Source organism: Ctenopharyngodon idella, chromosome 18, assembly GCF_019924925.1.
Source record: "Ctenopharyngodon idella isolate HZGC_01 chromosome 18, HZGC01, whole genome shotgun sequence".
NCBI lineage: Eukaryota > Metazoa > Chordata > Actinopteri > Cypriniformes > Xenocyprididae > Ctenopharyngodon > Ctenopharyngodon idella.
This window is the reverse complement of record NC_067237.1, coordinates 26,572,970-26,599,534: the sequence shown is the minus strand read 5'-3', so window position 1 is coordinate 26,599,534 and position 26,565 is coordinate 26,572,970. Positions and strand designations below refer to the sequence as shown.

The 26,565-nt window shown below is 36.2% G+C and overlaps 5 protein-coding genes across 6 annotated transcripts; 3 read left to right on the top strand and 2 right to left on the bottom strand.

Moving 5' to 3' along the window:
* Positions 1–215: 215 nt before the first annotated feature.
* Positions 216–4,664, bottom strand: rxylt1 (ribitol xylosyltransferase 1). Its single transcript, XM_051869907.1, has 6 exons — positions 4,368–4,664; positions 4,050–4,217; positions 3,818–3,920; positions 2,050–2,364; positions 1,719–1,889; positions 216–1,026 (listed from the first exon to the last, which is right to left on the bottom strand). The coding sequence occupies exons 1-6, from the start codon at positions 4,510–4,512 to the stop codon at positions 624–626; spliced, it is 1,305 nt and encodes a 434-aa protein (XP_051725867.1). The 5' UTR covers positions 4,513–4,664; the 3' UTR covers positions 216–623.
* Positions 4,665–4,929: 265 nt separating this feature from the next.
* Positions 4,930–6,858, top strand: LOC127499537 (cytochrome b-c1 complex subunit Rieske, mitochondrial-like). Its single transcript, XM_051869908.1, has 2 exons — positions 4,930–5,153; positions 6,166–6,858. The coding sequence occupies exons 1-2, from the start codon at positions 5,033–5,035 to the stop codon at positions 6,774–6,776; spliced, it is 732 nt and encodes a 243-aa protein (XP_051725868.1). The 5' UTR covers positions 4,930–5,032; the 3' UTR covers positions 6,777–6,858.
* Positions 6,859–6,925: 67 nt separating this feature from the next.
* zgc:112052 (protein C19orf12 homolog) lies at positions 6,926–11,482 on the bottom strand. 2 transcript variants are annotated; one of them, XM_051869910.1, is made up of 3 exons: positions 11,283–11,482; positions 7,828–8,010; positions 6,926–7,741 (listed from the first exon to the last, which is right to left on the bottom strand). In XM_051869910.1, exons 2-3 carry the CDS (start codon positions 7,985–7,987, stop codon positions 7,476–7,478), a joined length of 426 nt encoding a protein of 141 aa, XP_051725870.1. In that variant the 5' UTR covers positions 7,988–8,010; positions 11,283–11,482; the 3' UTR covers positions 6,926–7,475. The 2 variants fall into 2 exon arrangements, with proteins under 2 accessions (XP_051725870.1, XP_051725869.1); XM_051869909.1 differs by lacking the exon at positions 11,283–11,482 and adding an exon at positions 10,648–10,808.
* LOC127499534 (uncharacterized) lies at positions 11,441–17,169 on the top strand. Its single transcript, XM_051869905.1, has 7 exons — positions 11,441–11,667; positions 12,283–12,506; positions 12,661–12,759; positions 12,934–13,035; positions 13,162–13,275; positions 13,676–13,784; positions 13,879–17,169. The coding sequence occupies exons 1-7, from the start codon at positions 11,520–11,522 to the stop codon at positions 14,940–14,942; spliced, it is 1,860 nt and encodes a 619-aa protein (XP_051725865.1). The 5' UTR covers positions 11,441–11,519; the 3' UTR covers positions 14,943–17,169.
* Positions 17,170–18,141: 972 nt separating this feature from the next.
* On the top strand, positions 18,142–25,927 carry tat (tyrosine aminotransferase). Its single transcript, XM_051869906.1, has 12 exons — positions 18,142–18,275; positions 19,229–19,541; positions 19,917–20,021; positions 20,231–20,298; positions 20,443–20,601; positions 21,372–21,510; positions 21,615–21,667; positions 23,332–23,484; positions 23,568–23,696; positions 23,781–23,864; positions 24,985–25,083; positions 25,225–25,927. Exons 2-12 carry the CDS (start codon positions 19,271–19,273, stop codon positions 25,363–25,365), a joined length of 1,401 nt encoding a protein of 466 aa, XP_051725866.1. The 5' UTR covers positions 18,142–18,275; positions 19,229–19,270; the 3' UTR covers positions 25,366–25,927.
* The last annotated feature ends 638 nt before the right edge of the window (positions 25,928–26,565 follow it).

The window sequence follows — 26,565 nt, the reverse complement described above, 5'->3', positions numbered from 1 at the left end:
TACAGTAATGTAGTTATGTATACAGCTATAAACGTTATGATATAGAATCACTAAAATGCCTGAAATGCTGCCACTGTTAATGACAATTCATGGTAATGTTCTGGAAAATATAACAGGTAGTTTAGTTAAACATTTTTGTGACTTTGATTTTACATCCACTTCAGCACAGTATGCAAGTCTAAATGCTTGATAAATAAATAAAAAAAACAGGCAGGTTAAAAATAAATGAAGTTTTTATTAATTTGCACTGAGCTGAAAGCAAAAAACACCTTCAAGAAAAAAAAACGTTAACAATGTTAAATATCTGCTTATACAACCCAGCTAGATTACAACATAAAAACTGTACCATTCATTATTTTCATTGACTTAATAAATTAATGTTTTACAGTAAACATGGAGGGCATTAATGCACAGCAGCATATGGTGAACCAGGTTATATTAACATACAGTGGCATCTTTTATTTCACATGTATAAGAACAACTAAACAACAAGTAAAACATCACTGTATACAAACCAAATGAATGAACGGCTCCAAAAATAAGTGACAATCAAAATGGATGTTGATGCATAACATCTGCTCTGCTGTCTTTTGAATTCTTATGTCAGACTGTATTAACTAATCCTAGGTGATTTTGAAAAAGGCTTCCTCCAATACCTCTGTGAATTTGTCCTTCATCTGTTGACGAAAGCCACTGTACCACTCCAGCAGTCTCATCCTCCTCTCTGTTTTTTCTTTTTGGTTCATCCCTCTCTCCCTCTCCAGGATGGCAGGCAGCTCTCTCCAGTCCTTGAGGAAGATGAAGGGTGCTCCTGCATCTTTAAGTAGTCGGAGCGGGGACCGGTTACCAACTGCACAGGCCCCTGGAGTCAGGACATCCTCCACCACGGGCACAGAGCCATAGGCGCAGGCTTCGTAGATGCGGTAGCACTCTGTGTTCACTCCCACCGGACAAAGAGTGAGGTCACTTTGCGCTAATGCCATCTGGTACTGTCTGGAGGTGTCTGCAGTCTCTTGAGGAAGCCACCTGATGATGACACAAAATGCAAGAAGTATTAAAAAAAAAAAAAAAAAAACTTGCACAATCCAGCAATCTTTGGGATAGTATTTGTTGAAGGAATTGAAGGATTTATGGGTAAAAGAGAAACATTATAAATGTGTATTGGCTAAAAATATGTATACACAATTATTAACTGATCATCTAACATAACTCTCCAAGGCTGCATTTAATAGATCAAAATACAGTAAAAATTGTGAATATACTATTACAATTTCAAATAACTGTTTTCTATTTTAATATATTTTAAAATGTAATTTATTCCTGTGATGGAAAGCTGTATTTTCAGCATCATTACTCAGTCTTCAGTGTCACATGATCCTTCAGAAATCATACTAACATGCTGATTTGATTTGCTGCTCAGGACACATTTCTTATTATTTTTATCAATTTTATATTTTTGTGGAAACCATGATGTAGCACGATGAATAGAAAGTTCAAAAGAACAGCATTTATTTGAAATAAAATCTTTTGTAACATTATAAATGTCTTTTGATTAATTTAATATATCCTAATTTCTTTCTTTCAAAATCTCTGACTATGAACTTTTTAATGGTAGAGTAAGTATTTTACAACTTAATTTATCCAGCAATTTTGTGAACGCAAACTATATCAAATCTGACTGATGAAATAATGGACATTATTTTTCCAGAAATACGTACTTCTCTCTAACATGCATTAGGCAATCTTTCTCCAAGCCATTCTGCTTTAGGACGCCCATCAGGGTTTCCCTGGATGAGTTTTTGTACATAGTCCCAAGAAAGTTGCAGAGGTATGGTCTTACATTTTTCACCATCTGACCAGTAAGTGTGACTACTGGGAAATGCCTGTATCTGCAGAGAAAGAAAAAACACATTATAAACAATTAAACTGATTTTAATTTAAATTTAAATCATATATATAACAATAACATAAAAAATTTACAGAAAGACCTCTTTCAAATATAATAAAATATTAAATAATAGTAATTATTTAAATAAAAAAAACACTTACGTGGCAACACCCAGGGGCCACTGAAAGATGTCTTTATCATTGACCCAAAGACTGTCATACACAAGAAAGAGCAGGTCCACAAACCCGCCGTGCCTCTTAAGGTAAGGACTGATCCAGTCGTTATTGCACCGCTCGTTGCCCAAAAGGACCACAGCAACCCGAGAGACAGTGCGGGCCTGCACCAGACCCTGGACATGCTGAAGCCACTGGATGGAGTAGGAGATTTTCTGCTGCTCACGGCCATTCAAAACCAGCACCACACTGTCTGTGTCCAGAGAAACATGCCCTTGGACCACCGCTGGCCCTGTGTAGAAACTGAGGACAGATTATGATAAAAGAGATTGAAGAATTATGGTTCTATTGAAGAAAGAAGGATCCCAGCATCGGAAACAAGTAAATGGTTTATTTTAATGGCGTCCCGGATCACATCGGAGGATTATATGTTTGTTCTGAGCCTTTTGTTTTGTAAACAAGGCAGTGTAATAGAGTGTTCGCAAAGAAACTTTTGTTGAAAGATGAAGCAGTCAACTGTATTAGATCTGACAGGAGCTGCATCACAAACCATAAGTAAATGATTTCATAATGCTTTGTCTGTAAATGACAGTTTTATATAGATAATGTTTTCAAAACACTTACTCATCATGACATGCAATAGCGAGGAGATGTAGATACTGTTTCCTATAGAGACAAAGCGCATTTAGGCCACGCCCAAAAAACAGAACAATGTCTAAAAGCTGCTATGTGACAGGGTGTACAGCAAACAACCCAGAAAAAAACCTAGAGCTAAATTTTTTTTTTTTTTTATAAGCTACTGAACCGTAAAAGCCAGCCTTTAAGGAAACAAAAGTGGGTATAGGCAATAAGACGTGAAGCATCAGCAGGAAGAATGGGCAAATTATGGGATCCTGACACACAGTATGCCTACGTGTGCAGTAAACATTTTGTCACTGGTAAGTCAAATATCCAAATATCAGTTTTATGTATTATATTTCCTGTGGCCGATTACGTTCCCCTCCAGTGGGCATAGTTCTTAGAGTAATATGACACGTTGCGCTCGGTCTCAATTGCCTGTATCCACTTTTGTGTCATTAAACGCTCGTTTTTTTTGGGTCGACAGCTTATAAAAACTTAGTTCTGGGTTTTTTAGCACATAGCAGCTTTTAGACATTGTTCTGTTTTTTTGTTATAAATCAGAAATGACAAGGAGCCAGCTTCACGCAATACAAAGTCAATGGAGAGGGTTTGATTGTTTTACCTCCTGGCGGGCGTGGTTTTCAGATTATGATGCGTGTCGCTCTGTCTCTATGCAATGACATTAGCCAATCATAAAAGTGGCCATTTACCGACAAGCCTTAAAGGAGCCGCCTCTTAAAAACAAATCATTAAAGCCAGAGAGTCAGAATGAAGGTTGTTTTTCTTCATATATATTTGTTTGTTTTTTTGTGCAAAAAACTTTATAAATGAACCTCAAGGAATATATTAAAATAACAAAAACCATGTCATGACCCCTTTAATAAAAATAAAAAAAATACAGTAACAGTACTGTGAACTAATATTAAAATGTAAATATTTTTTTTTCTATTTTAATAATTTTACATTTTAATTTATTCCTGTGATGGCAAAGCTGATTTTTCAGTGTTTTCATCTGGATTTTAGAACAGCATTTATTTGAAATAGGAATCTTTCGTAACATTATAAAAGACTTTACTGTCACATTTGATCAATTTAATGCATCCTTGCTGAATAGAAGTGTCAATTAGAAGCTTACCTGAAATTGATCTTCCCAGACTGAATCTCTCCTTCTCTCCATTGGCTGGATTTGTCCGCTGGGATGAGAGGCCCTTCTAAAATATGTTCCCACAAATAAAGTCCTAGGAAAATTTGAACAAGGAACAATTTTTAATTATGTTCTCTACTAATGAAAAAAGAAAAGAAAAAAACAATCAATACACAACAATAAATGCAATGGTCTCTGGAAACAACAAACATATTCCACTTGCCAATGGCTGCTTTGCCCCATATCTGAACTTTATAAGTTTTTGGCCTGTTTTTAGCAACATGATCTTGGTATGATCTAAAGGCATCTCTTCGCTTTTGTAGAACTAAGGAGTGTGCACGCTCATCCTCTTCCCATGGGTTCCACTCTTCCTCTCCTCCTTTTCCATTATCTGGAAACACATACATTTTATTAAACAAATAAAATGTTGTTTACATGCGATCATAAATGTATATGCTTTTATTCCATGTACGCTATATTATATTGTTTGTTTATTATAACAAATCCATTTGATTATGCTGGTTATGATTTACTATCTTACCTAAAATCACAGTGCCCTTTTTCACTACTCGATGAACGCGAGAAATAACCCTCTTATTGAAAAACACATTATATGCGGCGTACAGTGAAAATATCGCATAAGCCAAAACAACTATGATCGCTATTTTCCGGCGAAAGAATCTCATGGTTGATCTTCAGGTGACCATCCTGCAGATCCCAACCAGTATGTACGAGAAATGTCCGATTCGTGAAAGAAATGGTTCACGTTTGAACGATTCGTTCACGAAGATTCATTCAGCAAACAGCAGATGAGTGAGCTGAGAAGATTCGATGAAACACTGAAACTGTTCGAAAGAATCGATTCACAGAAATGAGTCCAACGTCTCGTCACTACTGTTTACATTTTCCCGAGACTGCATTGTACTGCCTGTTCAAAATGATAACAATTATGAAAAAAGTTTAAATATTTCAACAAATACTGTGAAAATAACATGCGGCACTAATTACATTTTGTATTGTATTTACCATTTCAATAACTAAATTGAAGGATTTTTTTAATGTTTTTTGTTTTACAATGCGCTTTCCGTTCAGTCAATCTCCGGTCGACTATGACGTGCTGAAGGAGGAGCTTCCGCTGTACAAGCGCTCTCTTCAGAGGTCGGAGTGACCGTACCGGTTATCAGGATCCCTCTTAACAGGACAAAAATGATGTCCATGACCGCACGTTTGGGGATTTTGTCCCCTTACCTGCAGGCTTGTGGTCCGCTGAAAACATTAGTCCCCGGAGCAGTGAACACAGAAATGCTGATGAAGTGTGCTGTGAGCGGTAGGTGATCATATAACGTGGTCATGTTATTAGTTGACAAGCTGGTCAGACCCTTTAATGCTGCCTTTTAGGTTTGCAAATAGCATTAGAAATAATGTTATAAACGTAAAAGGTCTAAATAAGATGGCTTCTTTACATTTATTTAAATATTAAGTATATTTACTCTTTCTGGTTGTTGTGGTTCCCCTTTTCTATTGCATACCAAATCGCCTTATAATACATTAAGTGCTTTAATAAATAATAAATCATTAGAAATATGCATTGTGTGTGTGTGTGTGTGTGTGTGTGTGTGTGTGTGTGTGTGTGTATGTATATATATATATATGTGATGTATGTGTGTATCATTATATAGCCTACTCATTATTTACTCATCCTAGGCAGAATGTTAGGGAGTCACCATTCATACACCATTGTGTAACTAACTATCCCTTTTAAAGGGTTAGTTCACCCAAAAATCATTTTTTTGTCGTTAAGTACTTACCCTCATGTCGTCCCAAACCCGTAAGACCTTTGTTTGTTTTCGGAACACAAATTAAGATATTTTTGTTGAAATCCGAGGATATCTGATCTACACATAGGCAGCAACGACATTGCACCTTTTGAGGTCCAGAAAGGTACTAAAGACATCGTTAAAACCATTGACATTTCTATAGTGGTTCAACCTTAATATTATGAAACGACGAGAATACTTTTTGTGTGCAAAAACAAAAACTTTATTTAACAGCTTCATAATATTAAAGTTGAACCACTGTAGTCACATTGACAGTTTTAACGATGTTTTAGTACCTTTTTTTTTTTTTATTACCTCAAAAGGTGCAATGTCGTTGCTGCCTGTGTGGATCAGATACTCTCGGATTTCATTAAAAATATCTAAATTTGTGTTCCGAAAACAAACAAAGGTCTTAGGGGTTTGAGACGACATGAGGGTGAGTATTTAACGACAGAAATTTCATTTTTTGGTGAATTAACTCTTTAAGTCTGTTTAATGACTTTTGTTCCGTCTCCTTTTTAGGCCACTTTGGAGCACGTCTCATTCACACAGACATCAAAATCCCTGACTTCTCTGACTATCGGCGTGCTGAGGTGTTGGATCCTAAGACGTCCTCTCAGGAGAGCAGTGAAGCTAGGCGGGCCTTCTCTTACTTGGTGACCGGATCCACTGCTGTGTTGGGTGTCTATGCTGCCAAAACGGTTGTGACCCAGTTCATTTCCTCAATGAGTGCCTCTGCTGATGTCCTAGCCCTGTCCAAAATCGAGATCAAGCTGTCCGATATCCCAGAAGGGAAAAACATGACCTTCAAGTGGAGAGGCAAGCCTCTGTTTGTTCGTCACAGAACGGAGAAGGAGATCGCAGCTGAGCAGAACGTAGACCTCTCTGAGCTCCGAGACCCCCAGCATGACAAAGACCGCGTCGCCAACCCCACCTGGGTCATCGTTATTGGTGTCTGCACTCATCTCGGCTGCGTCCCAATCGCAAATGCCGGTGATTACGGCGGGTACTACTGCCCCTGCCATGGGTCACATTATGATGCTTCAGGAAGGATCAGAAAAGGACCCGCACCTCTCAACTTGGAGGTGCCTTATTATGAATTTCCTGATGAGGAAACTGTAATTGTTGGATAGGATATACAATGGACATTTTTCACTGTATGCTTTTAATCTGTCTGGCCAAATCTAACTATTAATAAATATATATTTTAAAGCATCCAATAATCTGTTTTTGAGGCTTTTGACTACGCATGCAAATATTGGTTACAAATAAACAAACCGAGTTCTATGAGAAAAAAAATGTTTAATTAACTTCAAAAGACATTAATTTAACAATATCATTCCCATATGTTCTATATTGCATAATCTTCCTAATTGTTATGAAAATAAACCACACATTATGCCAGTAAACTATTTCAAAGAACATACAGTGCTATGCCAGTTTCAACTACAGTACTCAAGCATTCAGTCAGACAATCCCTATGACACATGATTTTAATGTGCCTGGCAAAATCTAAATATTAATAAATACATATTTTTTTCAGCACTCAATTTTAAAGCAATCAGTTAAGGCTTTTGACTGGGTATGCAAATTAATTAAATAACTTTAAAAAGGCATTCATTCACATGTTCACAAAATAAACTGCACATTATGCCAGGAAATTATTTCAAAGAATAGCCTATGCATGGTGCTTGTCAGATTCAAATGTACCATATAAAGTTAAAACATTTTTATATGCCATTTTAAACTACAATCCTCAAGGATCTAATCAAACAACCTGTATGACATGATAAGGTTTGAAATGCTTTTTGTTTGTTTTTATGAAAAGGGTGTCAGTCTACATAATGCACTTCAGCTTGAAGCTCCTTATGTATATAGCTTAAAAGAGCAGCAGTCACCTGCTGCTGAAGTGTGGCATTTCCCATTACAAGGGCAATCAGCTGTGCAACATCAGTCCATGTTATTGAGCCTAAGATGGCTGCAATATCCTCATAGAGTCTGTGCTGCTGGTCTGGTGTCAGTTCCATGATAACCTGGGGGAGAGGTTTAAACTGTCCGCTTGTCATCCAGCATCCAAGCAGTCCTCCAACAGCCCCACCTTAAAAACACAAAGGTGCAGGTAAGAAAAACATCACGTACTATATATGAGATTGACACCTGTACTAAAGGCATGAATGTACTTGCCCACTGCAATTCCCAGAGGACCCCCTAATAAACCTCCTGCAAAAGCTAGACCACCAGCTGTCACTGCTCCTTTTCCAGACTGTTTCACTGTTGTTTTTACTTGTTGATTTGTGGACAGTTCACAACACAGTTTCATTACGTCATCAACGCGTGGCGGCATCTTGCTTGGAAAGATTAGTGTAACTGTAACGTGAAAACAAATAAGTGTGACTACATTTAATATATTAATACATTTAAAATTGTATATACATATATACATTATATATATATATATATATATATATATATATATATATATATATATATATATATATATATATATATATATATATACACACACATACAGGGGTTAAATTGGGATTTGTTATGTGGGGTGGCTCTGTGGTTTCAGGCTTTTGAAGTGTGCACGTGTATGCAAAGCCTACAAAATCTTATCAATTGACAAACTGTAAAATAAAAGTAGACAGAGCCCTCTGCTATGAACACTAAAATGCAGATCAAAATCATTCTAGATGCTAGCAGTGTGCAAAGCTACATCTGATGACAAAATATTTCTGTAGGCCTAAAGAGGAGCATATCAATACAAAATACAAGGTTCGACATTAAGCCTTGTCATGTGCTTGTAATTGTATCATTACAATAATAATAATAAAAATAAATAAATAAATAAATAAATAAATAAAGCAATAATAAATGCACAAAATTTATCGACATTTAATATGATAGTTTCGTCCTTACATCTGTTGTTAATCCCGAGAGCATATACGTTAGTTAATAAATGGTGGGCGAGGAGTAGAACTTTTGTTCAGTATGCCAGAGGTTCTGGGTTCTAATCCGCCCTCGTGTAATTTATTTTATTTTTTTCTCATTAAAACCAAAGATATTCATCAGTGATTGTATATCAAGAGCAGGGACACGTTTATGTGTATTTTGTTTTGTGATTTTGTTTTGTGATTTCACTGGAAAGAATAGAGTCTCCGGCCGCAACAGCGTTAGCGATGGATTGAAGCGCTCGTCCGAGTGAAGACTGCATGCGCAGTGTGCACGAGCGCCAAGAGCACACTGCTGCGCCACTGATAACAGCGGCAACGAGCGTCAAGAGCACACTGTTGAGCCACTGATAACTATGGAAGCCCGTTTCCGCCACAATTGAGTAAAAAAATATAATTCTGTAAGTCATAATAATGAGAAACTTTCTCATAATTATGACTTAGTATCTCATTATATTGAGAAACTTTCTCGTAATAATGACTTAGTATCTCATTATATTGAGAAACTTTCTCGTAATAATGACTTAGTTTCTCATAATAACGAGAAACTTCTACGCATGCGCAGAGCAGCGAAGCAGAAGGGCGTGGCACGCTAGCGACATCCGCTGGTCAAAGTCTCGTAAATGCGAGAACAGCAAACATGGCACGTTATGCAAAACAGTTGTTTTCGTTAAAGTAATCTACAAAGTGCAGTCTATCTATAGTATCATTAAATAACATCAGTAATTATAAATTATCAGTATATCTTCAATACTTTTCCATACGCACGAGAAGGTGGAACGCGAAGTGGTTTCCGTGGTAACGGTGGAAACTGTTGCATGAACTCGACGGCTTACAAAACTATCAGATTAACGAAGGAATATGACATGTATTCGTTAAGTTTAAGTGCAACGTCTTCATAAAATGTGTGGGTTTATGTGTTAACGTTAACACGTATTTCGCGGATGAGTCTAGGCTATTTGATGTGCAGGTTTGCCTAGACAAGGCGCTGGAAAGCTTTTCTAATATAAACCGGGTCCTAAAGCATTTGCCCAGTCATAAACCTTCATTCCAGTGATATTCCTACAGAAAACACCTTTTAAGATGTTTATGACTCATTAGAATGTAGCAAAAGACAGCTTTCCAGGTGAAGCGTTCTTTAACAGACTTGGATATGTAGGTGTGTGCTGTCTTATCATTCCTCTATCTGTTTGAAATCCATGGATCACCACTCTGTGTTTCTGCTTGTTCATACACAAAAATACAAATGAATGTTACAAATGAATAAACGACTATACCCCGTCTCATAGGCTACTGATAATTTATCAATAATGTTATTTAATGATATTATAGATTACACTTTTGCAGAACGTGCCATGCTTGCGGAGTAATAGCATTTGACCAGCGGATGTCGCTAGCGTGTCACTGCTCCGCTGCTTTGCGCATGCGTAGAAGTCTAAGTCATTATTACGAGAAACTTTCTCATTATTATGAGATACTAAGTCATTATTACGAGAAACTTTCTCAATATAATGAGATACTAAGTCATAATTATGAGAAAGTTTCTCATTATTATGACTTACAGAATTATATTTTTTTACTCAATTGTGGCGGAAACGGGCTTCCATAGATAACAGCGGCAACAATATCGACCCTGGCAAAAAGTGGTGGGGACATGTCCTACCCGCAAATTACGCCTATGCTGTCAGCACATTATTATACATTATATATTATTATCAATCGCCACTTACACTAAATTTAATAAAATCATGCTTGCTTTTGGTGGTTCCCTAGCTATTTTTGTTATTGATGTTTTAAGCAGGACAAGTAAAACTCTCTTTCTCTTGCCCCTTCAAAAAAATAAGGGTTAATGTCGAGCCCTGGTAAGCCTATGTGCCGGCCCAATTTAACCCCTGTATATATATATATATATATATATATATATATATATATATATATATATGGAGAGAGATAGAGAGAACGCATAATATACGCAAATATAATAGAACGCATTTACTGTACAAGACGTTGTCTAAAGGACACATGAATAAAATAAGAGCTGTACACTCACCGTCAAAAGCAATTTTTCGTTCCCTAATAACAAAATATAACCGAAACTGAGAGCATAAAACATTTAAGTATTTGGTGACCCACGCCAAACTATCAAGCCTCTAGAAATCAACACATCACGCCAACAAGCGCTAGGTCATGATTTTTTTAAAGTGTGAAGCTAGAAATATATTTTTCAAAATAAAATACCTTCACAGATTGTAAATAATAATAATAATAATAATAATAATCCATGTATGCCAGGATTTAAACGTTAAAATATTAAATTGTGAATTTTATTTGAAAAGATAAATTGAAATTTAAACAGTGAACTTTGCTTGTCTCTTGTCAGTAAATGAAAAGAAATGCATATACTATGTATTTAATTATTTACACATATTTAGTGATTTAATTTTGAGTAATCTGAACGTTTTCTCTCAGATTTTTATTTATTTATTTATTTTCATTTTTTTACCAATAAACTCAGCAAAAATATACATTTTCATGTTGATCTAAATGTTACTTTAAGTTATTTTAACCACTGACAGGATGTTCTCTTATTTTGAAAAGTTTCTTAATCGGAATTCGTTTTTAAAAAATACCACAGTCAACAATTTCTGTTTTCACACAAAGAGTCTTTAGTATTATTGCACTGACCTTATGAACCTTTGTTCGGTCGCTGATAAGGGTTGAATTATTCCGTGATATATCAATCTTTGATGTTATAAAAGAATAAGTTAACTCTTCCGCCATTTACTTCCTAAACGTGCCCGGACATGTCTTAACAAAACTTGACTTTAAATGGAGCTCATTCTCAGCAGAAGCAATGATTGGAAGTTTCCTTATGCAGCAGCTCACATGCTCTGCGATGAAGACAGCTGATGCTTGGACGTCATGACAGTGCTGGAGACTGAAACTGCTGCTTTCGCTGGAATGAGTGAAAAGCTGTGGTTGGAGAAAGCCTGCTCTATCCTTATTCCTGCTTTACCATTATGGATCATCGAATATGCATGGAGTAAACGGATGTTGGAGGTCTTAGAAGGTGTTTCTATTCTGTCTTTTTTATAACCCAAACAAATCTGCATGTTAAAAACCTGTCATTTATATAAAATTATGATATTGATTATGAAGTGTTTACTCTAACTTCTTACATATCTTGTATTGCTTTTAATAAAATTAAATCAATGTCTTTGTATTTAATTGCACAGTTACTGTGTTACTTGTTACTTTAATTTTATCATAAATTGATTGAATAATTGGTGCAAATACTACACAAATAAAATATCTAACTCAATCAAGTTTAAAATGTGTAGGCTTTTCATGATCATGAATTTTGTTCTGACAATTAACTGGCATTAAAAAATTGCATTAACAATTTAATTCTGTTTTGTAAGTCCATACATGATTTTTTTTTATATGGAATCATATATAATATATTAATAAACATATAGTAAATATTGTGCATTTTATGGCATTTTCTTGAAGCACTTAAATTTCCTTGATTTGGATGTCAGAATGTGATTAAAATTTAAACTGGACAATTATTGAGGTTATCTCAAATAATTGCGATTAGATCGAATAATCACAATCAGACGATTAATCCATAATGGTGACAGGCATATGAATGGGAGATTTAATCAGCTTTTACTTTTTTCAGTTCTAGGTCCTCCATTATGGCTAGAAGGTGACTGGCATCTTCTGACCCTTGAAGAGCCGTGCAGAATCCGTGTGGTGGCGGCAGAGGTCTGGAGGATCGTTCAAGCCAGAGACATCAAGCACTTTGGGAGAGTCACTGAGTTTTTGGATGTTACATACACACTTGTGCCACGACTAGTGACTCCCATCAAACACATGAAGATCATGTTTGGTCTGCAGTCTCTGGTGAGACTTTGATTTCTTTGATAACAAACATAAATCAACCCACCAGAATTAACTTGCTGTCATGTATAGGTAGTTTTCAAATTTGTATAGATATGAATTTGTTTGCCTTTGCATAGCTGAATTCACAATCTTTTTTTTTTTTTTTTTTTTTTAGGTTGTCATGTGGATGTTGTGGAATGACCAGAGTACTGCTAAAATCTCTGACAAGATCGAAAACTTTTTCCCTAACAACCTGCCCGAGTATCACAAATGTGTAAGTATAATCTTCTTCCACCAGGGGCCACCACAAATACATAAAAAGCCAACATATGTGATTCATGGGTTCTCTGTGAAGTGTAATGTAGTGTCTTCATCATATAAAATAGTTTTTAGGACTACTCTGCTTTTTAACATGTTCCTTTTCATTTTCCTAAATCATGCTTTTTAGAGCCGCAGGAACATGGATCTGATGCAGAAAAACCAGAAGGATTTCAAGACCTTTGCTCATTGTCTGGCAAGAGACAGGGACATGCGCGAGACTTACATTCGGGTAAGTGAAAATGGCCTGCTGTCTTAAAAAATTTAATGAAATACTTTGAATAGCACATTACTTATATCAACACTATTGCATCAATTTAAGATCTTTAAATCAAATATGACCATTTAACTTTTGCAGGATTTAATGGAGGAGCAATACGGTGAACGGTATGCACAGAAACTGGAGGAAAGACTCTCACACTATTTGAGAGAGCTGGATAAAGTTCTACCACAGCCTACGTATATTGAACAGGTTAGTGTTTATGTATATTTGTATCTAAAGTAGCTGTATCTTCTATTTAGTTGTTTTTAAGATGGGCTATTCTTTTTCTAAAAATAATAGTGCACAAATTGTTGCTGATAGATGATAAAACAGGTGAAAAAAAAATCCAACCACTTACATTTGTAAATATATTGGCTAAATATCTGAATATTATTGGTATTTTGTATAAACAATAAACTATATCTGGCATTATATTCAATGTGGTTTCTCTTTGGGCTGCCTATCACAGGAAGGAAAGACTAAGAAAAATGATTTAACACACTCAAAATATAGATTGTACTAGTATCAGCCCAATAATCTGTTTATTGCCTTTCTTTATACATTAATCTACAATATTATTGTATCTAATCTGTCCACATCTGTCCATCAGGTATTGAAGCAGTCCCATCCATTTGGGAGGGGAGAGAAGATCCTGAAAAAATTACTTTCAAGGGATAGTGCGTCTCTAGCCACAGTTCTAAAGAGGCTCCTATATGGTGGTGAGAAATATGGTTTTGGCTTGGAAATTGTCAAATCAGTTTTGAAATTTCAGAATTTCTTTTTATTTTCATTGGCATTTTCTCTATATTGCAGCTGTAACAACAAATCTGAGCCTTGACGACAGTATCACACCGTCACTTTCAAACACTTGTGAGGAACCAAGGGACAATAAAGTTGTTAAACCATCCCATGATACCCTTCATGTAATTTTGAGGCCATCTCAGAACAGCTCAAAGGAGGATCGATTCTCACAAACCAGCACAAAAGAGCTCTTTAGTTCCCAGGGCTTGTGGCAGAATAGAAACACAGGAGCCATTTTACCTCAAGAGGAAATTTGCGATGATGGAGCGATTGTTACGTCCACGCAGTTGTCAGGTTCTGAAATAGATCAGAGTGACTTCAGCCAATCTCTTCTAGTGGCGAAGGACCTGGTTGGGGGGCACAGAAAGGCAAAGACTCAATCTGAACCAGAACAGAAGGAAGGTGAGACTGGTTTTACAGAGCAGATGTGCACCAGACATGGCAAAAAAATGAGAAGCATCCTTCAGGAATGTTCTGAAGAGCTTGATGGAGAAGCTGTCCAGGCAGAATGCACTCCCACATCAACCCAAAGCACTCCACCCCTTTTCCCACTCACACCAGAACCTCAAGCATCTCCACACCAGCACTCATGCTCAAACCCTGATTCATCCTCTACGAACATTTCAATGTCCTACATCCAGCAGGTCAGTCTTTCACCAGTGTCCTCAAAGAAACCAGTTGCTCCTTCACCTTCAGTCCACCAACAGTCATCTTCATCACCTCAATCCACAGCCTCAAAACAACTTGGCACCCCAAGAATCAATGCAGCACAGATTTTAACTACTGTTGTCTTCACTGAACAAAGCAGAACCAGTGAACACAATCTGAAACTGTCCTTAGAAAGTCAAAGCTTCCTCATGCAGTCCAAGTGGCTTCAACCTCAAGTGTGCCTTAATAGACTGAGCAAGGAAGAGTGCGCCAGAGCCACAAATTCATTCGTTTTAGAAGGAAAACAAGCAGCTGAACATGATCAGTACGTGTTATTTGATGTAAATACACTGTATTCTGATTCATACTCAGACGATTCAGACTCAACAGACTCTGATGACCCCGATTACAAGCCTAAAGGAGACTAAAACAGAGGACACCAAAGTGCTAGTGAATGTGGTCTTCATTATGTTTTGCAGATGCATAGGTACTCAAACATCTGTTTTAGCAGGTACTCAAAAATCTATTTTTAGCAAATGTTTGGGAAAAAAAACTTGCACTAGGCTTGGGAAAAATGCAGCTTTTCCACCTTATTTTTACCTCATCGGTTTACCACATGGAGTTCTCGCTGTCCACACACCTGAGTTCATTCTCTAACAACATTTTGGTGTCCTACATCCAGCAGGTCAGTGTTTCACCAGTGTCCTCAAAGAAACCAGTTGCTGTATCACCTTTAGTCCCCCAAAAGTCCTCTTCATCACCTCAATGCACAGCCTCAAAGCAACTTGGCACCCCAGGAATCAATGCATACAGATTTTAGCTAATGTTGTCTTTGCAGAACCAATGAACACAATCTGAAACTGTCTTTAGAGAGTCAGACCTTCTTAATGCAGTCCAAGTGGCTTCAACCTCAAGTGTGCCTTAATAGACTGAGCAAGGAAGAGTGTGCCAGAGCCACAAATTCATACAGAACCCATAACATTTAAGAAGAAGAGAAAGCGGCTGAACATGATCAATACGTGTTATTTGATGTAAATACACTGTATTCTGATTCATATTCAGATGATTCAGACTCAACGAACTCTGATGACCCTGATTACAAGCCTAAAGGGGACTAAAACAGAGGACACCAAAAAAAAAAAGTCCTAGTGAATGTGGTCTTCATCACGTTTTGCAGATGCATAGGTAGTCAAACTTCTGTTTTAGCAGGTACTCAAAAATTGTACGTTTTTAGCAGTTTGCGACGAATGTTTAAAAAACTTGCAGTAGGTTTTGGGAAATATGCAGCCTTTTCCCCATATTTTTACCTCTAAGAACATTTAAACGTCCTACATCCTGCAGGTCAGTCTTTCACCACTGTCCTCAAAGAAACCAGTTGATCCTTCACCTTCAGTCCTCTTCATCACCTCAATCCAAAGCCTTAAAACACCCCATGAATAATATTTTAGCTAATGTTGTCTTCATCGAACCAAGCAGAACCAGTGAACACATTCTGAAAATGTCCTTAGAGAGTCAAAGCTTCCTCATGCCATCCAATTGACTTCAACCTCAAGTGTGCTTTAATAAAAAAAGAATGCCAAGGCCACAAATTCATACAGAACCCATGACATTTTAGAAGGGGAACAAGAGACTGAACATCAACATGTCTTATTTGATGTAAATACTGTATTCTGATTCATACTCAGAAGAAGCAGACTCTGATAACCCTGGTTTCAAGCCTAACAAAAACAGGACATCAAAAAGAATGTGCAAGTGAACATGGTCATGTTTTTCAGATGCATAGGTGCATGATGTTTGAATAAACTCACATTATTTTTACCTCATCGGTTTACCTCATGATGGTCAAACTGCTATAGATGGTCAATGCCAAAATATTTATATCCTGTTGACTCCTGTATATTTTTGTCATCAGTCATTGAAGGTCCTATGAAGTGAATATACCTAAAACTACATGGTTTCAAATGTGGAACTTCTGTGCTGTTGGTTTAGTGATGTGTTAATGATGGGTCAGGGTTATCGCTGGGTCTCTGGATGGTGTGCTTTAGTGGATACATGTTGACATGGTTTTTCTGATTGACTTGGAAGGGTTGTGTAAGGACAAACATTTTACATTATGATGGGATTTTTTGACTAAAGTTTGATTTTTTGAAAGTTAAGCGCACCTTTAATTTGCCTACAATGTCACGGTTATGTTGACCCTACTTTTAGTTTAGATAGCACATCAGTGCAGATAAGTGTTTTAAGGTTAATCTTAGCCTCCCTAAATCAGTGTTACTTGTGTACGTGTTGGTTTCTTAAATAGGTTATGCCAAAGAAAAAAAAAAAACATGAAAGAGTTTAAAGTTCAAGGTTATTGCAGTGTAAAACTATGTCCATTCTGACGTTTATTTACCTGCCTTGAGTGTAAACTTCACATAATGTCCTTGCAAACTATTTTGTCATTGCATCAGATAGCGCACTCATACATGCCATCTAATTCATTTGAGGTAGATAAAAAAGCAACTAATATCTGTAGGTGTTTTGGATAAATAAATATAATATAATGATTGTTTAAGCTTGAAAGGGTTAAGCAAATCATCCAAGTGACAGCTTTTTCTTAATTATTTTTTTAACCATATGACATTGTATTAAAGGGATAGTTCACCCAAAATGAAAGTTTTGTCATTATTTACCCTTATGTTGTTCCAAACCCTTTTGACTTTGTTTTCTTTATGTAAAACACGAACAGAAAATGTTCCTATCCCTGTTTTCCATGCAGTTACACTGAATTGGGATTGAAGCTTTCCAAATGAACAGTTTTTTGAATGACGGGTTGATTGATCTAGCTTACAAAGCCAGTTCATTGAAAAGATTCCAAGCAAGTTGTTTTTTTCTTTTAACTAGATGCCACATTAATAGAAAACAAGACCTAAACAACACTGATGTGCTAAATGTTGATTTTGAGCATTTGCATGATGGTGGGGGATATAAAAAAAACTTCACAAAGACCCTAAGCCTTTGGTTTTTCCATATTTGGGATAGTTGGCAAAAGGCTTTGCACATAACAATCAGTTTAGCTACATAAAAGCAGAATGGCCCGATAGTTGCAGTTTTGGCACCAATAAAACTACCCCAGCCCCCCTAAAAATGTGGGCTTGACTTATGTAAGACAGATGTGGCGACCAGCCCCTTTCATTCTCATTACAGCTGTAGAGAATACTCTGCAAAAGATGCTTGATCATATCTGAGAACTTTACTGAGATTCTGAAATATACCTTAGTTAATGTTAAACCTGAGTTATTTTCACATTTATAATTAATATAAATGCGCCCTGGAAACAGGTGCGACAAATAAAATAATTAAAAAAAAAAAATGATTAAGAGAAAATTATGCAATAATAGATCTGATAGAAAAAAGGCCATAAGCGCCGTGTGCATTGCTCTAACTTTGTGAGTAGCTGCAGGAGCGTTTGCGTTCCTCGCGCATTTTACGCGTCAGATCGCGTGCGTAGATCATGTGCATCACAGGCTCACAGCAGCTTCTAGAAACAGGAGGAGGTTAAACCCCAAAACTATAGAATTTTAGACTTGTGATGTAACGGGGGAGTTTTGGACTGCCCTCAGTCTCCACCAATGAAAGTATGGGCAAGGTTCAACACCCATTTTGGGGGGTTCTATATAAATTCGGTCTATGAATCATTCTATGCACTTATTTACCTATTTATCTCATTCCCAGCCATTGGAGCGTGATTTTTATATATATAAAAAAAGCTGCTTAATAAGGTATTTATGTTACATTTTAAGTTCTGTAGGCCTATGATTTTAAACTACCATATATAGGCTAGACCTATTGTTTTTTGTTTGTTTGTTTGTTTGTTTGTTTGTTTTGTTTTTTTGTGTTTAAAATACATTTAAATATTTTAAATGTATTTTAGGCTATAATTATTATAATTATATATTTTTTAAATAATTTATTTGATTTATAATTATTTTAAACAATAGAATGGAAATTTCCATATTGCTTTCTTGTTTTAGATTTGTGTCACACCAGTGGTGAATATTAGACAATATAGGATATTAAAATTCTATATATTCATATATTAATTAAATTATTTAGAATAGTAGCCTATTTTGTCATATTAGCTATAATTTATTTTTCTTTTCTATTTTTCATATTTGCATTGTGGTGTTTGTCTTATTTCTGTAAATTTCTGTCAAAAATTGTCGCTGCACAATCAATTAACTTTAATCCTTAGCTCAGTTAGATAACGGACAACTTTCTTAAAAGACATTTTGAAATTGAATGTGAAGCGTTCAATGGAAAATAAAACGTTCTAAAAGCTTTTGTAATATATTTGTATGGTGTAAACCTAATAAAGTGTAAATAACTAATAAAGTGATTGCAATAGCCTACTTTTGCAAATGTAGGCTACGATCCGATATTGATTCTAATGGAAAGCGCTCATACGGTTGCTATGGTTACCTCCTCGCGCAATTTGTTCGCGAGCATCTACCGAATTCTAATTTTTGTGGTTTACTGTTTGAAAACACTGTTAAAATGCACACCTATGTAAATAAATAAATAATAGCTAATAAAAAAAATATAAATAATAAATAAAATTCAACATTTTTGATTTGACGTCAGTCTGAAACCCATAGGCTAAACGTTAAAATTATTTAGGCGTAAGTATTCGTTAACATATTCTCCTTCAATGTCATCTTTTTTCAATCCTTAGACATCATCCTTCTAAAAAAAAAAAAGTGCATAGACCAAGAAAATGTCTTTTGTGGTGAAAATGAACGGAGCACAGAACAATGGCATCCATGACAATGGTATGAACGGAAACTTCATGAACGGGAACGGTGTGCATCATGTGAGCGTACGGACTCATGTGAGTGTTAACCCAGCCAAACTGAAGAGCAGCCGGCCGAGATGGAACGTCAGACCCTCAGAGATGTCCAAGAAAACACTCAACCCCATCCGAGCAATAGTGGACGGGATGAAACTCACTCCCAACCCCGAGAAACCCATGATTGCTCTATCTATTGGTAAGTTATGAGTGAACTAATCTATTTATATATCAATAAACCCATAATGGATCCGATGTTTGAAACTTAGTTCTATATTCGACTGGGCTAAATTCTGTTAACTAGGGCCTAACATTTAAACCTTTTAACAATTTCTTGTCAATATTTAGGCTATATTTGTCAACTGAGTGATAGAGACAGAAACTGTAACATCGCTACAAGGTGTTATTAGTTTGCCATTTTATGTACTGCTTGTTATTTTACAATGCTTTTGGATTTCGTGGCTTTATATAATGTTTCATGTTTGTTTGTTTTAATTGTCTCATTTCATCTGCAAGATTCTTTTTGCTAAAAAATTAAATGTAAATGTATGTTTTGGACCTGATTTTCCTCCAGGTGACCCTACTGTGTTTGGGAACTTGCCAACAGATGACACTGTTTTGCAGGCGATGAAGGAGGCCATAGACTCGCACAAATACAATGGCTATGCTCCTTCAGTAGGTAAGTAGTAGGTTTACACATTCACTCTGCTTAATTAGAGTTTTAATGTTGATTTATTTATTTATTTATTTTTAAAAGTAGATAATTTAATTGCTGAATTTGATATACAACAATAAAATATTCCTATCATGCTTTTCATTATGATAGAAAGTGTATTATGCTTTGCGCTTAATGAAAAATAATCTCAGCATTTTGAATAACATTGACAGGTTACCAAAAGAGCAGAGAAGCTGTTGCAAACTTCTACAGCTGTCCAGAAGCTCCACTGGAAGGCAAAGTGCGTCACATCCATCAAGATTATTTTGTGATTTAGTACATTTTATTCCAAAGTACAAATATATTTTATAGCTACAGGATGTTTATATAGTTTTCATATAATGCTTTTGTAAATGTTCATGATTTTTTTTGTATAAATCTGAAGGACGTGATCTTAGCCAGTGGCTGTAGCCAGGCTATAGAGTTGGCCATCAGCGTGTTTTGTAACCCAGGGGACAATATCTTAGTTCCACGTCCTGGATTCTCCCTCTATAAGACACTGGCAGTGTCTATGGGCATCCAAGTGAAGCACTATAATCTGCTGGTGAGTAAATCACACAAAGTCCATCACCAGGTGAACATGTAGTCTGAAAACAAGAAAGAAATTGTAAAATGTAAGTAGTCTGTTTTTAGAAGAACTTTTCTGTCAGCGCAACATTAGGGGAGAAAATATATGCAATTGCAGTGTACAAACATAGGAGATAAGAGGGGGTGGGATAGGGCATAAACTACTATTGGACGGTTTGTGGAGTGGATGGGGAAAAATGCTGTGTCATTCCTATGGTGCACATCTGGGACCGATAAATGAAAACAACCTTATACGTCACACACACGCACATGCAAATAACACAGAAGGTTATAGCTCAATAATACCACTGTTGATTTAATATACATTATAGATAAATGATTATAATGTTTACTTTAATGATTTAAGTTATAGGTCCTAACACAATTCAGGTTTCTTTTGTCAAATCAACTGTGGTTCAACTGTGGTTAATGTGGTTCAGATAACAGAATATTTTAAATTTCTATTTATTAAACCAATCTCCTTCATTGTATTAACTCAAATTTTTAATTTCAATGAACTCAAAATTTTAAGGCAACCAGGTGACATACTTTTTTAAGTTAAACCAACCATCATTTTTTACAGTGTATATTAATATAGGATGCATTATTGTTGAATTTAATATTCTTTAGTGCTTATATAATCCCTTTTATCCAGTAGTTTCTACAATACCTCTTATCAATAGCTATGCCTATGTCATGCCTAAGATGAGTTTCTTTCTAACATCAGTTGATCTTTCGATCCTTTAGCCGGAGAAGTCTTGGGAGATTGATCTTCAGCACTTAGAGAGCCTGATTGATGACAAAACAGCCTGCCTGATCGTCAACAACCCATCCAATCCATGTGGCTCAGTGTTCTCCAAAGAACACCTGCATAAGATACTTTCCGGTGAATGCACTGATTTACTCTAATCAAACAATATATGAAGAATGTGTATCGCAAAAAGAAAACTTCCAGGATATTAACCAGCTAATATTCTGTGTGGCGACTAGTGGCGTCAAGAAACTGCATCCCTATCCTTGCTGATGAGATCTATGGAGACATGGTGAGCTCACATTGAATACAGAAACACCTTAATGATGATTCATTTTCGTTCTTAGAACTCTTTATTTTCCAAGCTCTGTCCACTTTCAAGCATCTTTGATGAGGTACTCAATGGTTAAGCAGACCACAGTTCTTCTCACAGTGGTCTTTTATGGAGTTCACTCTTGGCTCACCTATGACCCCTGTTAAATAACTTGTATGAGTCAACCATAGCAGCTTTTAGTACATTCCATTAAGAATCTTTAACATGCATGGAAACTTTATGCTGCACAAAAGCTTCTTTATAGTGGATAAAAGTTCTTCACACTAAGAGAAAAATGTTTTTTTCTAAGAACTATTTACTGAAAGGTTCTTTGGGGAACCGAAAATGGTTCTTCTATGGCATTACTGTGAAAATCCCCTTTTGGAGCCTTTATTTTTAGTATACTGCAACTGTAGTGAACATCCTCTTGTTGGGTAGCGTGCATTTTCCTGGCTAAGCTCAGCCTCGTCCAGCAGTGGAGACCACATCAGCACTGGAGGGATTAAAGTTATGTGTGGTGAATGGAAGCCTGACAGCATTTTGGGCTTTAGGTCATGACAGTAAAAGTAGAGCTGGGGTCAACAGGTCCACAACTCTGGACAGTAGTAGCCAAGAGAGAAATCTTTGTAATGTGGAAAATGGTGCCTTTTCAGCTTAGAATTCAGAGTCATCACCTCAATGACTATGCATTTTTCATTACATGTGTTTGTGGTTAGAACATGCGTGAAGATGACGTATTAGAGGCGGTTGTAGAAGGTAGGGAAAGGAAGGGGCCCCTAGTTTCATTGCAGGTAGCATGTTGACTGGCTAAATGAGGTCCATCTAGGACAGTATTGAGCACCCCATGTGACCTCGCTGTCTGGACCCCATTAAAAACAACAGCAACAAAACATACTTCTACATTTAAGCTTGTGAAACAGCGCCAACACCGCAAATTGCAGTATTTTAGCCAATGGGAGATGGGGCGGATCCATCTCCCAGACATAAAACCATAATCGTAATTAGAGCCAGGTGGACGACTGCAAAACAGCTACAAAGAAGGAAGAAACTCTCTCTCTCTCTCCTTGTAACTTTCTCAAACCCCTTCCCAAACTTCCATGTTCTGGAACAGTAACAGCATGCAGAAATCAACTAAAAGACTGTAAGCTTTATAATTGTCTACTACTCAAAAAGTTAAAAAATATAATGTGCAAGCAGGTGCAAAAATGTAATCTAAAAATGTATCCTAAAAAATGTAGCATGGTTTTCTACAAAAATATAAAGTAGCTGTTCAATATTTATAATAATAAAGTGTTTCTTTAGCACCAAATCAACATATTAGAATGATTTCTGTAGGATCATGTGATACTGAAGACTGCATTAATGACACAATTTTACAATATTACAATTTTTACAGTATTTTTGATCAAATAAGTACAGCCTTGGTGAGCATAAGATACTTATTTGAAAAACAAACAAAAAAACTCACTGACCGACCCCAAAGTTTTGATAGAATATCATCTAATGTATCTTGCAGATTATATAAATCATTTCTTATTATATTATATTATATTATATTATATTATATTATAAATGTTTTGAGAACAATATTGCTATTTACAGTGTTGTAATGAGTTGGCTGAGATATATCTGTCATTCTACAGGTTTTCCCTGGCTGTGATTTTCAGTCTTTGGCACCTCTCAGCAGTGACGTGCCCATCCTATCCTGTGGTGGTCTGGCCAAGCGTTGGTTGGTGCCTGGCTGGAGAATGGGCTGGATCCTCATCCATGATCGTAACAACATATTTGGAAGCGGAGTAAGTATTAGCCTCTCACCTGTAACAGATAATGAAATACACACACACACAAAATGTACCAATAATGCTTATTTTCACTCTAGATTCGAGACGGTCTTGTAAAACTAAGCCAACGCATTTTAGGACCCTGTACTGTGGTTCAGGGAGCATTAGAGAGCATTTTGAATGACACAACACCAGAGTTCTACCAAAGCACCATCACTTTCCTCAAGGTAAGAGGAGTAGAGCTTCAGACAGAAAAGCTAGATTCAGCATCTGACTTTGACAATAACAAAAAATTTTATGATTCTCTTCAGTCAAACTCTGAGATATGTTTCTCAGAGTTGTCAACTGTCCCTGGGCTGAATCCAGTGATGCCATCAGGAGCCATGTACATTATGGTGAGTGTAATTTCCTGCATTATACATGATATTGCTTGAAGATAAAAGTAGCATCATTGTTTATATACTTGAATTAAAGGGATAGTTTAACCAAAAGTTAAAATTCTGTCATCATTTACTCAACTTTATACTTCTCCAGCTTCAAAATAACAGAAAAAAAACTCACACACACACAAAAAATGTAATTAAAGTCATAATGAAACAAGTAGCGAGAGATCGTTTCTTTTGTATTGCGACGCACATCCGAGTGAAACAGATTATCGAAGAAGTTGCATCGCAGGTTTTCACAACAAAACCCACCCAATTGCTAGTAAAAATAGTCCAAAACTAGCCCAATCACGTTCTGGGGGGTAAAATCTACGTTTTTGGTGGGGTTCCCCTGGTAAAATTTGCATCCAGGGGCTAAATATCATGTTATTTGGGGTCGCTTCAACCCGTTGACATGAAAAACAACCCGCAGCAACAGTGTTAAAGTAGCCCAATTCTGCCGGAAACCACATCCCCCCCCCCCCGGACTTGGCAACATTTATGCATCGGTTGTTGATTGGATGGAGGCATATCTGAATGCAAGAAAGGGGCAGGGTTTAAGCAGACTAAATGATTGGAGAAGTCCGGCAGGTCAAAACAAATAATAATAAAAAAAATCAAATATATGCATGGATGAATCATTCACAATAAGATCAATAACATGCATTTAGAAAATAAAATATGAATTCTTATTTCATGTAAACTTTGTACCCAAATAAAGTCAGTGAGTTAAACTTGTTGGCCGGGTCAGTTTGATTCATAAATAATTCATTCAGACTGGTTTTGTGAACTGGATTGACAGATTTGATTAAAAGATCAACCTAAAATATATTGATTACATTTTTTTTTTTACATTTTTTTACTTATACTTCACTGGTGCTTTTTGAAACAACATGCATATGAGTAGGCCTAAATAATGTCCGAATTTTAATTTTTAGTTTAACTATCCCTTTAAATGGCCTGATAGACATTTAATCACACTTGGCACATTTTCTCTTTAGGACGTCCATATTAAGAAGTGAGCATGTTTGCAAAGAGTGCAAAGTTGCAAGTTAGCAGAGGTTAAATGTATTTTATGCTGGCTCATCCTCAGGTGGGGATCGAGATGGAACACTTCCCAGAATTCCAGAATGATGTGGAGTTCACTGAACGGCTGGTCACTGAGCAATCTGTGTTCTGTTTGCCCGCTACGGTGAATTATTCATCTCCCTATCTTACCTTATTCTGTTACAGTGCACTTTCACTTTATTGCCTGACCTATTATTTGTCACAAAGCTTGGTCCCACGCTTTTTGTATCTCAATTCTGACACACATGTTGTTTTTTCTCGGTAGGCATTTGAATATCCAAACTTCTTCCGAATTGTAGTAACAGTCCCAGAGGAGATGATGATTGAGGCATGCATTCGGATCAGAGAATTCTGCGCACGTCACTACCGACCTCGGAGCCAAGACAGCCATGAACTGGACCAGTGAAAAAAACAGGCAGAAGAGGATAAGAAAGGTCAAAAGACTAAAGAATAAAGTGGTGTCCAAATCTGCAAAATGAATGAAAGTGTTAAAAGAGAGGACACATTTATGTGCATTACATGTGACAATTTAAATATTTTCTTTTTTCAGGAAACTTAAAGTTCTATGCAAGCAACATATTTATATATTTTTTTTATATGTGCTAGTATTATATAGGGAAGGGGTGGGAGGGTAGGTGCTTTGGGGGGTATTGTATGAATATTTTTCCATCATTATAAAATATTGTAGTCTCTTTTCTTACACTGTAACAGACATTGTGGTTTGGGAAGCCTTTTGACCAAACCATATAGTCATTTTGTGTGTAACCTGCATGATGTGAAGTATTTATCCTATATGTGATGTTTTAGGAATAGAACATTTTGTAGTGCATGTGTTTAATTTGCATGCTCAACTGCTCTGAGAGTCAAAATGACATATACGGCACACATATGACATCTAATGTTCTTTAAATATTTGTTTTCAATTGTTACACCTCAAAAATTATTTAAATAAAATTGTATCTCATGAATTTTTTAAGGAGCAACATTTGTAATGTCATATTGATGTAAGCCTATTATTATTATTATTATTATTATTATTAATAAAGGTACACTATATAACTTTTTTGGTTAAAAACAAAACTGCATGCATTTTGCGGAAGAAAAATGCTATGGTTGTGTTTCGGTTTTCCTGACTGTACGGATAACTATGGTTATTATACTCCTCATAAAACATTCACAAATAGGCTTAACAAATATAACCAGTTTAGATCTCAAGCTGACTAGCTGAAGATGTAACTGTACCCATTAGACATGGCACTTCCTTGGCACAATTCCAGCACAGCAGAACTGAACAGAACTAGACAATGACATCACTGTTTTCTGCAGAACTGCATTATAGAATTTAATAATTGATGATCTTTATTGAACTGAATCACTGAACTGACTTCAGCTGAACAACTCTTGGCAACCTAGGTGGAGCAACTTTTCTCTATTTACAGATATAAAAAGACACACCAAAGTCCCTTTCTATAGTCTTTGGACACCAGACAGGCCAACAAAAGCCTTATGTATGCATTTTACCGTGAAAATCATCCCGTCATCCAAAAAAAAAAAAAAAAAAAAAAATATATATATATATATATATATATATATATATATATTTTGG